This window comes from Rhincodon typus, chromosome 7, assembly GCF_021869965.1.
Source record: "Rhincodon typus isolate 14 chromosome 7, sRhiTyp1.1, whole genome shotgun sequence".
In the NCBI taxonomy this organism is placed as follows: Eukaryota; Metazoa; Chordata; class Chondrichthyes; order Orectolobiformes; family Rhincodontidae; genus Rhincodon; species Rhincodon typus.
The window spans coordinates 52,544,478-52,562,398 of NC_063338.1; the positions used below are offsets into that span (position 1 = coordinate 52,544,478).

The 17,921-nt window shown below is 41.2% G+C and overlaps 1 protein-coding gene across 4 annotated transcripts in view; it reads left to right on the plus strand.

The window, feature by feature from the left end:
• The window catches only part of gpd2 (glycerol-3-phosphate dehydrogenase 2 (mitochondrial)), a 147,677-nt gene that overhangs the window by 32,507 nt on the left and 97,249 nt on the right, over positions 1–17,921 (plus strand). For all 4 annotated transcript variants that reach the window (XR_007262466.1, XM_048599035.1, XM_048599037.1 and 1 more), the window contains exon 3: positions 2,174–2,280. Coding sequence is in view for 3 of the 4 variants with exons in the window: in XM_048599035.1 (XP_048454992.1) it covers positions 2,182–2,280 (99 nt within the window). In the remaining variant the exon portion in view is untranslated. The remainder of the gene's footprint in view (positions 1–2,173; positions 2,281–17,921) is intronic.

Consider the following 17,921-nt stretch of genomic DNA (forward strand, 5'->3'; position numbering starts at 1 on the left):
AGGTTGCAGGAACAGCAACTCATATTCCGCTTGGGAACCCTGCAGCCAATGGTATCAATGTGGATTTCACAAGTTTCAAAATCTCCCCTCCCCCTACCGCATCCCAAAACCAGTCCAGCTCGTCCCTGCCTCCCTAACCTGTTCTTCCTCCCACCTATCCCCTCCTCCCACCTCAAGCCGCACCTCCATCTCCTACTGACTAACCTCATCCCCTTGACCTGTCCGTCCTCCCTGGACTGACCTATCCCCTCCCTAACTCCCCACCTACACTCACCTTTACTGGCCCCATCCCCGCCTCTTCGACCTGTTTGTTTCCTCTCCACCTATCCTTTCCTCTATCCATCTTCTATCCGCCTCCCACTCTCTCCCTATTTATTTCAGAACCCCCTTCCCCTCCCCCTTTTCTGATGAAGGGTCCAGGCCCGAAACGTCAGCCTCTCTGCTCCTATGATGCTGCTTGGCCTGCTGTGTTCATCCAGCCCTGCACCTCGTTGTCTCTCATTAGTCACTAACAGTCCCCATTAACAACTATTCTCCCTCCTAGCCAGATTGTTATCAACTCCTTTGTCTATCCAAATACTCTTCTCTCTCTTCGGGCTCTATCCTATTGTGTACTCCTTACCCCATCCCCCTCCCTATTTTCTGCATATGAACTGACATTTTCCCAGCTACCGTCAGTTTTGAGGAAGGGTCACCGGACCCGAAATGTTAACCCTGAATTTTTCTTTACAGGTGCTGCCAGACCTGCTGAGCTTCCAGCAACTTCTGTTTTTGTTCCTGATTTACAGCGTCTGCAGTTCTTTAGGTTTTTATTTAAGAGAATATTTTTGTTTGTTCTTTTTTTCTCTCCTATCTTCTTTGCCACTGTCCACCCAAACAAATTGACTAAAAACCTCATTTGGCAATTTAAATGTCTGTCTACGACTTTTAGATTCTCAAATTTAGCTTGGGAATTTGGTTTAAGCTGTTATAATGTGACACAAAACCGGAAATGATGCCAACCACCCCAGCAAACTGAGGCATATAAATAACAAGCGGGACAGAACAGCAGTGCTTCACCGGAGGTGCACTGACGATGTTACCGAACAGGGTGACGAAACGTCAGCAGCCAAACACACTGGCTCGGCGAGTAAGTTTACAACCTCATCCACAACCCTCGCTACAAATCTTCTCAAAAACTTTAAATGTGACAGTTTCTACAATCAACCCAATTAACATTTTGTAAAATTTGTGTGTTTTTGGTTAATCTTCAGTAATTTTGAAATTTAAATTCACATTGAAGATTGTTTCAGTAGCAGCAGAAGTAAAACCTTACTTTAGCAATCTTGGAGTTTAATATCTGGCGCATAGAGATTAAGATGTTAAAATGAGAAGCAGGTGCTGTGTTTCTGCAGTTGGACAGGTAATGTTTAATAGAGTTTGCCTTCTCCTTATTTCCTGTTCTGCATTTTTCCAGTTAAGCAAGTAAATACTCATGAATGCTGCACGTAATGACATTTTTAATCCAATTATACTCCAAGCACTTGTGGTAACTAAAATTGTTAAGCTAATATAAAAGTAGATTGTACTTATATAGTGTACTGGTCCATAAAGCACAACTTTATAAATATCACAAGTCAATCAAATTGTATAAATATATATCAATCTTTGTAGGAATGACCTTTGAAAACTTCATATTGTACAACTGGATGTGTCAGTGATTCTTAAATGTCCTCCAGAATACAAGATCTTGCTGTTTGTATTTGTTTGAAAATAACATGTCCTCCAAACTGAATGGCTAGTAATTGGATGAAACTTAGTATGTATCTCATACACAAAAAAAGTGCATAATAATGTATGCACATGAATGTGCTATAATATACAAAGTGAAAACTATTGGCTGATGTTTTGTTTTAGTTTTGAAATAGCTATTTCTTATAATACCAGAGGTTGATTTAATAGACCCCATTACTAGTTATATGTCTGCAAAGTATTTAGCAGTAGCCTTTCATTACTTGGTTTACTTCCTATGTATAAAAAGTCTGTAACTTGTATCGTTATGCTATATTTTAATAATTTTCAGTACAGTCATATTCTGTTCCTCATAATTTTTTTATGTATGAAGAAGTTACAGTAAATTCTGTTTACTTGGAAAAGAACTATGGTGAAACTTCTTTTTGTAATCGTGTTACAGAAAAAGAAATGGCATTTCGAAAGATTGTTGGAGGAACAATTTTTCTCGGGGGTGGTACCCTGACAATTTTAGGTGTCTCCCAGATAACAGACTGTTGGCCATATCAGGTAAGATTTCCATTTTAGCTTCTATAAATGTTCAAAAGCTTGTGTCCAATTCTGTCAGGTGTGATATGGGCCTTTCAAGGCCTTGAAAATATTCATCCTTGGTCTTTGTTTCTGTACTTGAATGATTTGCTTGCACATGCTGAACAGCGTGCTGGTTGCAGAGACCTATGAAACTGGACAGTAGCTAGATGCCAGCTAGCACTATTAATGCAAAATGGTGGGTTGCAATGAACTGTGGTCAGTGTGTGTCTTAATATGCATACATTGTACATGTCAATTAAGTTATGTTTATATGCAAAATATCTTAAATGCAAATACCCCTATATATGTAACTTGCCAGTTTTCGAATAGATTTTTGTAGTCTTTTAAAGAAATGTTGGTTATGCTGCTCAACACAAATACCAACAGACAGAGTTGGCATGCCACATGAAATTAATGGAGAATAAATTCTAACAGGGTGTAACATTGGCATCTGGCTGGCACCTATAGTGAGGCCCATTAAAATTAAAGTTAAGCTTCCTAATTTTCTTTTAGTGCATCTTCAGCTGTTAACACATCTTTTATGGGTTGTCCAAGAGTCAACTTGCTTATCCATGCACGCCACTTTATACTTAGGTCATGCAATCTGCTCTGCAGTTTACCTGTCCTGTGCTCCTCATCTATTCCTAAATTGTATGCTCTCAGCAAGATAAATTTTTAAACTTTTGTGATCGAATAGATAATTGAAATTCCTGACTCTTCTGGTCCACAAGGCGACAACAAAACAAATTTAAAGTCTTAGCTTTTTGGCAGTCTTATTGAGTCACAGAGTCATCTTAGCCTTACTTTGTCTCACTCATTCTTACCAGTCCCTAGCTGAACCAGCACTGGTGAATCCGATAGCAAATATTAAAATTGCATCCAAGTGCTGTTTACTTAGACTTAGACGTTTTCTTTGCACATTTTGAGGCCATTGCTTGCCTGTGATGGGCCTCATGCTTCCTGTTGTACTCCACTTAAACTGGTGGATGTGAATACAGTACCAAGCAGGAGGGAGGGATGTTGCCTCCATTCAAACACCCAAAAGCCTCATGCTGATTTGATTTTTGGTTAAAATCAGCAATAAAGTCTCTGAAGATCCTGTGTCTGTGCCACATTACAATCTTGCAAGTTGAATTTGATGAATAACAGTTTATCTGCAGAAACAGAAAGGATATTGTCCAACTGGTTTGTTGGATATATGCCATTGTTGGTGTAACCAATTATCATCTACAGACAGTTAATATTTACAAACTTCTGAAGTAGTAATGTTTATCTTGGCTTTACGTGCTTTGTTCGTCCAGGCTATTTTTGTAAGAATGGGATGGGAGAGCAACCTTTCTGCCAATAGTGACATCTTAATTTCTTTCAAAAATTGTTTGACTGCTATAAGCATCAGAGCCACTGAAAAATATGGTCATTTCAGCATTTTCACCTGTTCATTGGTGTAGAGACTAGTGTGGGAGAAAGGGTTTCAAATCAGCTGTGCTGACCCCAGTACTGGGGAACGATGGAGCTGTTCTTTTGGGACAGGTGTCTTTGGAACCATACTGTGACCAGTGTCCTGGCGAATCAAACAGCAATGACTGTAGATGGGCTTGAAAATTAAATAGTAGGGGTGGGTCGGAAGTCAGCGTAGTGCAAGATAGCCATGTGGCAAATGTTAGCCAAAGGGTGACTGGAAGTATCAGAGCATACAAACAAAGCTTCCAATCGTAAGTAGGGTCAGATTAGGGAAAAATACCAAAAAAATAAGATTACAGGCTCTTTATCTGAACATATGCAGTATGAGTATCAAGATAGTTAAATTGATGGCACAAAGAGAAATAAATGGGTATGGTTTGACAGCCTTGCCTGAAATGTGGTTGTAATGTGAGCCAAATGCAGTGAATCCTAACTTTAATACAGTGAAGATGCACAATGAAGGAAAGTATTGTAATATGTATACTTGAACCGTAGGAAACAGAATGGTGTACACAACAGCTTGGCAGTACATCTGCCTTCAATTTACTTCATGTGAGAGACATGGAAGTACTACTATAAAAAATAGGAACAGGAGTAGGCGGTTTGGCCTCTTGAGCCCCCCTACCATTCAATAGGGTCGTGGCTGATCGGATATTCCTCACATCCACTTTCCTGCCTTTTCCCCATAACACTTGATTCCTCTCCTGATCAAGAGCCTACCTATCTCACCCTTAAACATACACAACGACTCTGACCCTGCACTCTGTGACAAGGAGTTCCAAAGACATGCAACCCTCTGAGAGAAGAAATCCCTCTTTATCTCAGTCTTAAATTGGCACCGCTTTATTCTGAGTCTGTGCCCCTGGTTCTAAACTCCCTCGGGGGAAACATCCTCTCAGTGTTTACCCTGTTAAGCCCCTTAAGAATCCTGTATGTTTCAATGAGATCACCTCTCGTTCTCCACTGAGTAGATTCCCAACCTGTTTAACCTTTGCTTGTAAGACAGTTCCTCCATACCAGTAAACCTTCTCCAAACTGCCTCCAATGAAATGATATATTTCCTTAAATGAGGGGACCAAAATTGCTGACAGTACTCCAGATGTGGTCTCACCAGCGTCTTGTACAGTTGCGGGAAGTCTTCCCTGCTCTTACACTTCAACCTTCTTGTAATAAGAGCCATTATTCCATTAGCCTTCCTGATTACCTGCTGCGCCTGTGTGCTGACTTTCTGTGTTTCATGCACAAGCGCCTGCAAGTCCCTTTGTTTTGCAGCTTTCTGCAACATTTCTCCATTTAAATAATATTCTGTTTTTCTGTTCTCCCTTCCAAAATGAATAACTTCACATTTTTCTACATTAAACTCCATTTAGCAACTTTTTACCCACTTCCTTAACCAATAAATCTTTCCGTAAACTGTTTTCAACTTCTTCACAGCTTGCTTTTCTGCCTGTTTCCGTGTCGTCTGCATATGTGGCTATCGTACATTTGCTTCCTACCTGCAAGTCATGACTATATATTGCCAATAGTTGCGGTCCCAGCACTGATCCCTGTTATATTATATAGAAATGTTGAAATGAAATCTTTATTTTTCCTCCTTCTTATTGCTTTCATAAAGAAATGTCTTCTTTTATGTGCGTGGTATGACATGAAAAATTTCCCTTCCTTGCATACAGATATAATCTATGAATGCTGAGGCATCTTGGAAATATATTTAGATAATGGGCAGTATTTTCCCTCCCCAGGGTGGTCTGGGCAATGTCGTGATACTTGGAAAAATGTGGTGAAAGTGAAAAAAAATTCAAGGTCCCGGCTGAGAAAATGTTTTGTGATTTGCCATTTAGGCTTCAAATGGTGATTTCAGAACCATGCAATTGAGCAGTGATCAACATAATTCCATGCCCTTGCGTCTCATTTTTAGCCCAACTCACCTCGTTTTATATGCCACGTCCAACTCTCTCTTTTCCCAAAAAAATAGTCATTACAAATTCCTGACATGAAAATTAGCCCAGATATCTGGCATTGCAGCTTGATGATTGCTTGATTATGTATGCAGCGCATTGTGACTGCATGCTTCATGACCATTATTCTTCTCGATCTTTCACCCATGGAAATTTAGCATTGGTAAACCACCACATTGTTGTGACTACTCTTGGACCAACTGTCACACCATGTCAGCCCTTCAACACTTGATTTTGGAGCTCAGGAGCATCTATGACTTACATGATTCTACGAGGTTGCTTTGCATGCAGGGAGAGACCTGCATCTCATGCATTTGAATACGATGCATTCTATAGCGTAAACTTGCTTTCTCAGTGATCACTCACTTTGCATTTACTTGAAGGCTGCCAACCTTGGTTGCTTGCATTCCTTTTTAGCACAAAGGGTGAGGTAGGCAGCTTCGAACCAAACAAGTTTACAACACAGAAGGGGTTCTTCGGCCCATTGTATCAGTGCCTATCTATTCTAGTTCCATTTTCCATCACTTGGCCTGTAGGCTTTATACTATGACATTTTAAGTGTTCATCCAAATACTATTTCAATGTTGTGATGGTTCCTGCCTCGACAGTCCTTCTCAGGCAGTGAGTTCCAGTTACCCATTGTCCTCTTGGTGAAGAAAATCTTCCATAAATCCCCTCTAAACCTTTTCCCCTGGTTACTGACCCCTGTACTAAGAAGAAATGTTTCCTCCTGTCTGCCCTAAATGTGCCCCTTTATAATTGCTACACTTCAGTCAAGTTTCTCCTTCAGCTTTCGCTGCTCTAAGGACAATGACCCCAGCCTATCTAGTCACTCTTCATAGTTGGAATGCTCCAGCCCAGGCAACATCCTGGTGAATCTCCTGTGCACCTTCTCTAGTGCAGTCATAGTCTTCTGAAAATGCAGTGACCAGAACTGCACACAGTACTCTAGCTGTAGCCTAACTAACATCTTGTACTGGTCCATCATAATCTCCCCACTCTTGTATTCAGTGTCTCAATAAATAAAGGCAATTTTTCCATATGCTTTCTTAACCACCGAATCCATCTGTCCTGTTGCTTTCAAGGATCTATGAACATGTACACCAAGGTTCCTTTGACCCTCTGTGCTTCCTAGAAACCTACCACTCCCTTGCCTTGTTAGTCCTTCCAAAATGCATCCTCATAATCTTCAGGGTTAAATTACATTTGCCACTGTATTGCCCATCTGATGAGCCTGTCCATGTCATCGTGCAGTCTAAGGCTTTCCTCTCGCTATTTGCTACACTGCCAAATCCATGTTTGTGATCCACCCCACACTCCCAGATCCTGCTGTGTATCTTCCCAGCACAGATAATTTATTTTCAACTATTCACACTTCATGTTAACACCCATTCAGCACTTGTTCTCTCCCAGTTTATCATCAGTAATTCCTCTGTCTGTTTCTCCTTTTTATTGTGCTATCTCACTCTCTGCACCCCTCCCATCATCAGCATAAATGCCACCATTTTCCAGTTGCTTTAGGTTCTGATGAAGGGTCACTGGACTCGTAAATGTTATCTGTTTTTGTCTCCACAGATGTTGCCAGATCTGAGTTTCTCTAACACATTCCGATTTTGTGCCAAATACATGTCATATATGAACTTACTGATCAAACCTCCAACATTTGTCTTTAGATCATTATTATGCTCAACTAAACAGCAAGGAACCCAGCATCAAACTTGTGGTGTGCCATTGGACTGGGGCTTCCAGTCACAAAACACCCTTTTACCATCAGCCTCTAAGCCAATTATACTGCCAGTTGGCCTGGGTCCCATGGGCTCTTGTCACCTTGAACAATCTCTGGTGTGTTGCCTTGTCATAAGCCTTACTGAAGTTCATATAGACTGCATCAACTGCACCACCCAAATCTACATCTTTAGTCACGTCCTCAAAAAGCTTAATCGGACCTGTCAGGCATGATACAAACTCAAAAAATGCTGGAGAAACTCAGCAGGTCTGACAGCATTGGTGAAGAGAGAAACAGAATTCATGTTTTGAGTCTGCTGTAATGCTTGTTTTAAATTTCAAATACAGTTTCACGAATCTGGTAATTTAGCTCCGTTCAAAATAATGATCAAATCTGGTTGGTTATGGGAAAATTCATCATTCTCAGGAGAATCCATTTGTTTACAAACAATAGTTGTGTAACCCAATCATCGACATAAGAACTGTAATGGCTCAATAAACAAAGATCCAGGGTGCCTTAGGTAGCCAGCAACAACAGTTTTGCCACATTTTTCCCATTCTGTGATTAGAAAAACAAAGATGTGTTGCTGTGTAATTTTCCACTCCTGTCTCATGGAAATACACTGTAAGTTCAGATAAATATTCTTCCTCAATTATTTATTGTGCTGGCCTCTTTCCAGCTGTTTTGCCTAGATTCCTGTAAGGTTTACCGTTTTCATTTAGCATTTCTGTGACTTGGATGCCAACATTTATGACATTTAACAGCCATTTCTTCCTGAGTGTCTTTCCGCACTTCATAACAAACTGTGCTGTTAGCTTTATTTTGTCCCTTCTTTTCTAAAGCTTTATCAAGAACAAAACGGGCCTGCACTACTCTTGGCTTCCTCAGTGATCCTGCTGTGTTCATCCAGCTCTACACCTTGTTATCTCTCTGAACCTATTTGTTTTCTTGTTCAAGTTAGTCTCTGTGTTGGTGCTGGCCAATGCCATATATATGCATTGGTTCACACCTTTTAACAGCCAACATATATGTAAATGAGGTCCTGCCTTCGCAAAGGGCTGAGATACCTGCTCAGAATCTCGTCCTGTCTGATTCACTGCTAGCTTGTCATTGTAAATGAGGGCCTTTAAAGTAGATATCAGCCTGAAATGTATCCATTCTATAAATTTCCAGGATCTGGACCAAAACTGGAAACAGCATTCTAAAAAATCCTAAATCTCCAATGAACTTCACCAGCAATTTGCCTAGAAAAAGGAGTAAAGCTATTAGCTGTAATGTTCATATTCCGCTTGGGAACCCTGCATCCCAATGGTCTCAAAGTGGATTTCACAAGCTTCAAAATCTCCCCACCCCGACCTCATCCCAAGACCAGCCCATTTCGTCCCCGCCTCCTTGACCTGTCTGTCTTTTCTCCCACCTATCTGCTCCTCCCACCTCACTGACTAACCCCCACCCCCACTTCCTACCTACTAGCTTCATCCCTGCCTCCTTGATCTGTCCATCTTCCCTCCCACCCACCCACCCCTCCCTCCTCACTGACCAACCCCCATCCCAACTCCCCAGCTACACTCATCTTTACTGGCTTCAACCCTGCCTCCTTGACCTGTCCGTCTTCTCTCCACCTATCTGCTCCTCTATCCACCTTCTATCATCGCCTCCCCCTCTCTCTATTTATTTTGGAGACCCCTTCCCCTTCCCCATTTCTGAAGAAGGGTCCAGACCCGAAACATCAGCTTTCCTGCTCCTCTGATGCTGCCTGGCCTGCTGTGTTCATCCAGCTCTACACCTTGTTATCTCAGACTCCAGCATCGGCAGTTCCTACTGTCTCTGAGCTGTAATGTCTCACTTGAGACTGATTGTCCCTTTGACATCTCTCCCATCTAGATCTCAGTGAATTGTTAAAGATTTTCAGCCAGTGGCTTACAAATCACAGACCCCATTTCCTTGAACACCCTTGTCTGTGTAATCCATTTCAAGGTCACTTTTAGCATGGATTATATCTGCAGCCACTCAGGCACTTTTAACTATAGCATGAACCATTGAATATTGTTATTGCTAAACCTGTATCGTAATCAGTAATGAAGGTTACAGAATAAAACTTCTATTACATCCTAGGAAGCAACCCAAATCTGCCCTGACAAATTCTTCACTTGACCCATTCAGTCCTTTAATGGACCTTGAATCCTAAGCTACAAAAAATCGTTGTATTTGTGAATGGCAGTCTTTTCTCTTCCTCTCTTGTCCTTTTGGTTATCCTGTTAGTTTTTGTTACCATTAGATCAAATTGAGACCTATCCTTTTCTCCTGCTTTAAAAACAAATTCTGCTGAAATCTGATTTATAGGCTTTGCTTTGCCAAGTGTTCGGGTAAGTTGGACACACCTGTTTTCTCTTAAAGATGATTTTGGAGGTATTCCATTTTTCTGCTTTGCTAATTTCTAAGTCTGCCTTAACTGCCTACCCATCTAATTCACATCATCTTTTCAAGTATACCCATTTGAAATGTAGCACTAGTAATATATTTTTAGAAGCTTTGGTTTGTCTTTGCATGTAATAATGTCATCAACACTGCCATCCAAGTACTCCTCCACTTTGAGGTCTGATATCAATCATACTTGTTACTAAAAACTAAGTCTGGTAACTGATTACCCCAGGTTTCATTACCATTACAACAAGAAATATTTGGGAAATTAGGATCTGCCTTGGACTAAGTTAGACAAATTAAGGATTCAGTCAGGTACAAGTTGCATTAGTTTGTTAGACATTGTTACTAAGACTGAGGAGACATCTGGATGGATGTCTGCACTTCATGAGATCTTAAGGCCTTATCCCCACCAGCCAGTATGACATTAGCACATTGGGTGGAGGTTATTGTAATCTTCAATATTAACCCTTTCAAAACTACTAACTTACACATCTCCCCCAACCATTTTCCACCTCATAGTAAACATTTATATAATCATGTATAATAAAATTTTACTACTACTCCAGCTTCCCACAAGTCTCCAACTTCACATTCAGATAGTCTGGAGGTTTCATAATTCTTCTAGAATCCATTGTCTTTGAGCTCACAAGATTGGTAGATTTCTGTTTGACAATTATTAATTGATTATGATCTTTGCCACAGTTCTGATTTTGACCTTGTGTCATTGGGTGGTATTTGTGCTGCAATGAGGTAATATTCCTGCAGTTCCTCTGTACAAATTCCCTCAGCTGTATTGATAATATATGAGATAACAAGGTGTAGAGCTGGATGAACACAGCAGGCCAAGCAGCATCAGAAGAGCAGGAAAGCTGATGTTTTGGGCCTAGATAGACCTGAAACGTCAGCTTTCCTGCTCCTCTGATGCTGTTTGGCCTGCTGTGTTCATCCAGGTCTACACTTTGTTATCTCAGATTCTCCAGCATCGCAGTTCCTACTATCTTGATAACATATGATTGCTGTTTGTCCACTACCTGTTGAACGACCATGCTATTTCTGTTAAGGTCACTTAGAAATCCAATAAAAGGTCTTTCCAGTAGAAGGGCCTGCATCCTGGCCAACACTGCCTCCTGGTGGCACCCCTGCTCCTAGGCTAACTACTCTGGCCTCAGCTCTGTTCCCCACTCCAAGCCCAAGCTCTCGGCCCCTGGCTCCTGCCAGAATCCCTCATGTTGGGATCCTGATTTGTAAATGAATATTCATCCCAGAGAGGTGGCAAGACCTTGGGGAGAGTTGAAAACAATAATGAAGATTTTAAAACCAAGGCATTACTTAACTGGGAGCCAGTGTAGCCCAGCAAGCACAGGCGTGATGGGTGACTGGAACTTGCTGTGAGTTAAGCCTAAAGCACCAATATTTTGGATGATCTCAGTTTGCGGGGGGAAAATGTGATCATTAAGTGTGAATTTGGCACTCAACAGCAGATAATTAAAATTTCACCTACAGCATCTGTACAAACTAATCATACCAAATAAGGATTAAATGGAAATAATAGGACATTCTCTACTTTTACTTCTTTTTGTCTTTTCGCTCGGCTTTCTACATAAAACAGTTAAGTTGCAAATTTTTTTAACTAAACATTTAAATATAATCCTCGAAATCATGATCCAATTTGCTTCCAAGGCATTTTTAAAGCATTGAAATACTTCTGGCACGTATTTAACTCCTCAGGGTTACTGTCTCGTTTTAATGGCAGTATATGACAACAGGCCAATGCCAAATGATTTCTGACTTCTGGCATTATGGCTGCTGTGCCTTGCAGGCTCCTCTCCATGCTAACTTTGATCTGTTTTGCTATGTTGCAGTGATGTGTAGAGATAGGAAACAAAGTAACAAGATAGATTTGTTTACCAGTACAATCTTCCATTATTAAATGTTTTACATGCCCCCAGTTCCCCAATCAGTGCAGAGGAAGTTGGCAATGAACTCTTAGTTGAAGTTTAGTATCAGCACCAATCCTGGATATTTTGCAAGATGGAAACTGCTTGTCTATCACTGGGTGACCACTTTGGCGGAACCTCATAGGAGTCTGAGTGAAGTGGGCTATGGTTAGATTTGTGGCAGAATTGAATGAGAAATCTGACAAGCACCTTTGTTAACGGATCAACTTGCCTCCTTCATTTTCAGCTTTCTGTTTTACCAATCACATCACACAAGTTAGACACTGAGAAAATTCAACCTGGAAATCAGATCATGTACCTGGCAGATGCAGCTCACCGTTCGCTCTGAATGAGCTCCATGTTGCATAAACTGAACAGCATCTCAGGGCACGATGCATGGGCACCAGACACATGCATTCCTCATTCACAGATGTTGACATCTAGCATTTGTCAACTAACTGTGACCATCATGGCACTCTCCAATACACTGGCAGGCTGCTTAGGATGCACAGACTTGTATTGCAGGGTGCCCTGGCAACTAGCATCAAAAGACTGCAGCAGGGACACATTGGACTCTGGGACAGACACCCAGCTCATGGATTAGACTGGGCTGCATCTCAGGGCTGCTTTCTTCCTCTCGTAATGCTCACTCACTTAGCACCTACCTGCATGCTCACAGCAATCATGCCTGTTCTTGCTTTTTTGTGCCATGCCTGTTGGCACATTGGCATGTCAGTTAGAGCTAAAGGCTGTCTGTATGATCATATTGAGGTACTCTTTAGTACAAACACACAGACCAGCAGCTTGTCAATAGGGCTCTCTTCGAGGGAGAGGCAACATCTTAACTGTGTGACACACCACAATGTTAGTCCAATGTCTACAGTGTATGCCAGCCGCCTGCATGGCAAATACACTGCACATTTGTTCAACTAAATGATTATATCAGAAACTAGTGGGGTTTAGTTCTCAGTCTAGACAAGGAAGTGTTGCTGCCGATTAGAGGGTCCCAATACTGTCAGTCTTGCGCACAGTCTGCCTCCAGTCCTGGGGCTTGGGCACAGTCAGTGTTTGCTTGGCATGTTCATGGTCGGGGATCTATTCTAGCACAGTCCAGGGAGTGGGCAATGGTCAGTCCTGTAGGGCCAGCACAGACAGGGGAATTGCATACTTTAAGTCAGGAAGCTGCACAGACAGTGGTCATAGGTCTGGTCAGTCATGTCCAGGAGCTACTCAAGTCAGTCAGATCTGGGTGAAATCGCCCTGGAGGTCTGTATATCGATCGTTCATTCAAAGTGGGCCTTTAGGTTCGGTGGTGGGGGGGGGAGCGGTTTGGTCAGGAGTATCGCAATTACAAATAATTTCACAATTACAGTTAAAGTCACAAAAGGCAGTATGCCTACAGTGTGTTTTGGATGCAAATTGTTCAACAAATGGTGATCTTACCATGTAGATAATTTACGATTTTTATTCCTTCATATTATAGAAGTAAAACAGGCATTTTTGAACAAAATATAAAAGGTGGAATTTCATGTACTGTTGACAGAATATCTAAAAGTTGCTTTTAAATTCTAAGTACAATTATGTGAAAGTATATTACATTTTTTAGAATATGAAAACTGATAAATGGAAGATTTTATAATATTTTGTTCTGTGACCAGAATATAAATAGCCTGGGGGATATTGCATCCTTAACAACATATTTTCTAAATGAAATGAGAAATGTTGACCTTTTGGTACGCTTGGACATAATCCAAAAATGCTAGTATTAATTGTGATCTAGAAAGGGCTTTCTTATTACATGAACGTGGCACAGGGGTTGACGTTATTTTCCAAGATGCACTCTTCCTGACTTGACAATGTCAAACTGTTCAGTTCCTGAGACTAAAACCTCATTAGTACTGGTTTGCAGAATGAAACTGCTGCACTCTTCTCCCAGTACTTGTATTTGGACGGTCTGTGTTTATATTTCAGAACAACAGGCATATGTACGATGTCTCTATCACCAAAAATACTGAGCTGAAGTATTCATATGAAAATAAACATGTGACTGCTGTGACTAGGTGATCCATATAGACAGGAAAGATCAGATACAGTCCTCGGTTTATGCTGACATAGCTGAAGTATCGATATGGGTGCCATGCTAAGATCGGTCTCAGCACTCTAGGCCAGAGATGGGAAAATTTACGAATGCCCTGCTTTTGATTGCTACTCGGTGATCTGTGCTGGAAATGTGCTCATATGGAAGCGAGATTGCCATTGAGCTTGGTTGTGATGTCTTCCAAAGTTTAATGACTTGTTGACACTCAGCTGGATACGAAGAATAGATATTTCAATGTGGTAGTGGGAACAACACTCAGTTAGTAACAGTTAAGTCATACCCATACCTCGTTGCAGCACTGCGTCTCATTGGTCAATGATGTCCTTTTTGGTGGAGCTAAGCAGCAGTGTAATTTGATGTCCATAGCCTCAGAGGGAAAGAGGTCAATGGTTTCCACATCCATTGTTGGACTCCCCCTGTGCAGGGCTTCATTAATTGGATTGATGTGGTTAGCAAAGCACCCAATGAGCAGCCAGTGAGATCCACCAATAGGAAGAGCTCCACTCCTCTATGACCACTATAAGAATTTCCACCAGCTTGCTGTCCTGGAGCTATCCGGACTCATTCATCCTTGGCCAGTCCAGGTTGCCTAGAATATTCATTCCAAACTCAAGATGTGCAGATGGATCTAAAGGGATGCGGGAACTTCCTCGAAGACTCAGTCAGTGATATCACTGTGGGAGTACAGGCAGAAGGGCAAAGCCCCTTCAATGCCATTTGCTCAGGACAGCATTTGGGCTGCTGAGGATGCAGTGTTGATGCCTGAAATGGCCAGGTACCATTCCAGTACCAGCTCCAGTACCCTCCTCCACGGGTCTCAGGCAATATAACAGTATTCTAGATGCTGTATTACAAGACCTTCCAGAGAGGTGTGGACTTTGAGTACAGTGAAGCCTTTGAAGGAGACAACTTATCTGAATAGGAATAGGTGACAGAGGAGAAGAAAGGGAGACAGGGAGAGATGAAATGGAACAGACATGCCCCAACTGCACAAGGGGCTGGCCTCCTCCTTTTACCCCCTGGGAAGATGACCTTCCTGCTCTCCCTTTTTACAGTGCCAAGCATTAGGTCTGGGTCAGCGTTGATGAAATAAGCTGTTTCCTGCTGGATCTCCAATTCCCTATGACTTCCCACTTCCCTCTGGAAAAGTAGAAGATTTTAGCTCAAATCAGATCTCTCTCCCTGAAGATAACTTTGACTTTCAGTGATGGCTGCCTTGTGAACCAAAATGAGTGCCACACTTTGTCTGACCTCCCCCTGTTCCTACTCCAGTGGTCCGAAAGAGTCAGGAAGCCTATTTACATACCATTTAGGCTTCTCCATGCAAACACCAGCTTGAACTGAAAAGCTGTGTCAACATTTTATTGGCCTGTTGAAAGTGATGGTGAATTGCCTTCTTGATATGCAACAATACTTTGAGTTTAGAGACATCCACCAGTGCTGTTAAGAAGGAACCTCCAGGATTTTGACCCAGAGACAGTGAGGGAACGGAGATATAATTCCAAGTTAGTAACCTGCAGAGAATAGATAGTGGTGTTCCCATGCATCTGTTGCCTTTGATTTCTTCATGGTAGAAGTTGTAGATTTGTAAGGTGGTGTTGAAATAGCTGTGCTGAGATACTGCAGTGTACTTTGTAGACAGTACAAACTGCTACCCCCATGTATCAATGGCGAAAGGAGTGAACATTGAACTTTATGTTCAGGGTGGCATTCAAATAGGCTGCTTTGTCCTCAATGTGTATTTTGGAGCTGTATGTATTGATGTAAGTTTGAGAGTATTCCACAACATTCCTGACTTTTGCCTTGTAGATGGGGATGCAGGCGCTGTGGAGATAAGAGGTAAGATACACTCTGCAGAATTCCTAACTCCTGACCTAGTCTTGTAGTCACAATTTTTATTTAGCTGGTCTAGTTCAGTTTCCAGTTATTGTTGATCTTCAGGATGTTGATGGTTGTGATTCGGTTGTGGTAACGGTTTGCCCTAGAGCTGGGCCAATAAACAATCCTGGTTGCCGATTCCTGTCTGTGTGGGGAAGATGGTGGTGTAGTGGTAATATCATTGGGCTGGTAATCCAGAAGTCCATACAAGCATAATGCTAAGGGGATGTGTGTTCAAATCCCATCATGGCAGTTAAATAAGTAAGGAATTGAAAACTAATCTCAGTATTTGTGACCACATTCACTATCATTGATTGTTGTAAAAAACTCATCTGGTTCACTGAGAGTTTTTAAAGGAGGGAGCTCTGTCATCCTTACATAGTCTGGCTGACATGTACCTCCAGATCAACACCAATGTGGTTGATGCTTATCTGCCCTCTGAAATGGCTGAACAATCCACTTAGTCCGAGGGCTATTCAGGATGAGTAACAGCTGGTCTTCCAGCAATGCTCAGTTTAAATAAAAGAATAAAGGAAAAAGAAATACTGCAAATGTTTTGGGACTTTGACTCTTACCTAGCCGGATCAATTAGCTTGCCAGGAAACCCGAAGACCAGGGCCACCTGCAGGATGAATCCACTGCAGTCTGGTCAGTACATTTCTGAATGTAACTGTGGGGAGCAATGGTAAAACAAGGCCCATAGACCCAATTGGGGAGCATTAGGTTTGTCTTGACCTCACTGCCGTCCTGTTCTGTGACTAACATTGCAAATTGGCTCCTGTTTATGTCACTGGGCCCCACCCTGCAGATTTGCATAACACGTTTCTCGCTAAGGGCATGTTGTTCTGCTTGCCTGATAAGAGGTCTCAGGAGAACAGATTTACATTAGGAAAGTAGCATTCTTAAATGAGTAAATTGTTTCCTTCATTTTAAAAGATATCTGCCCATACCCCACACATGGTCAGCTTTGTAATTGATCGTGGGAAGTTAAAAATCAGTGCTTCTGTTCGTACAAAATTGACTAATATTACAAGAACATTAAAATATGTTTTAACTATTGTACAAAAAGTAAATTTTGTCATTGTTTCATCGCATTCAAATTTTGAATGCGGTTGTGTACAATCATCAAATTAACAGTGGATTGTGTGCGAGAATATACTCTTCACTAAATTTGTTGTAGTCTGGTGCATTTTTAAAATACAGAAGACTTTAATAAGAGAACATGATCTGAAAGTAACCCCAATGAGAAAACAAATGAAATCCCTGTCTATAACAGTAATTTGCATGAAGTCTTGCATTAAGCTGAAACTGTGATTACAGGACAACCTGGCTGTTAATTGCCTGCAGTCTTTAAATATGCACTTTTTTGGAAGTAGATGATAATTAATAGGTCTCGTTTGCTGTTAAGCTCCAAATTGCAAATGTCTTGATACTGTATGTTGAAGAATTTGCAAGTCTAATTGTGTTCCAGCAGGAGCAAAATTGATATAATCATTCAGTATGAGTTCTGTGTGCAGATTTGAATAAAACATTTAGTCATCATTAAACTTACTTCTTTTCCCTTGGAGTGAAAGGTTTTGTGTAGGAAATTAACCAAAGTGAACTGTTCATTAATATGGCTTTCCAACCTTCTTTTTGTTATAATTATATGTACCTACATGTGAGAGATAACAACCTTGCTGTAGAAAATACAAACCAATTGTGGAATTTTTAAGCACACCTACACTTTCTGTTTTGCTTAAATTGTCACTATTTTAGGATGACACAATGCCAACTGTTGATCAAGCGGAATTGTTTAAAGGCTTGTTAAACTTCTAAATAAATGACCGTAATTTAACTGCAATGAAATACTGATATTAGAATGGAAAGAAAATACCTAAAGAACACTATCTCATTCTGAACGATGTTATTGCCATATTTTGGATAGCTAGGGTATTTGTTTCTTTTTACTGTTTCCACTGACAGGTTGGCAGCCAGAAGACACAGATTTAAGATGTCCAACAAAAGAATTGGAGATAACATAGGGAAGTATTTTGAGGGATAGTAGGAACTGCAGATGCTGGAGAATCTGAGATAACAAGGTGTAGAGCTGGATGAACACAGCAGGCCAAGCAGCATCAGAGGAGCAGGAAGGCTGA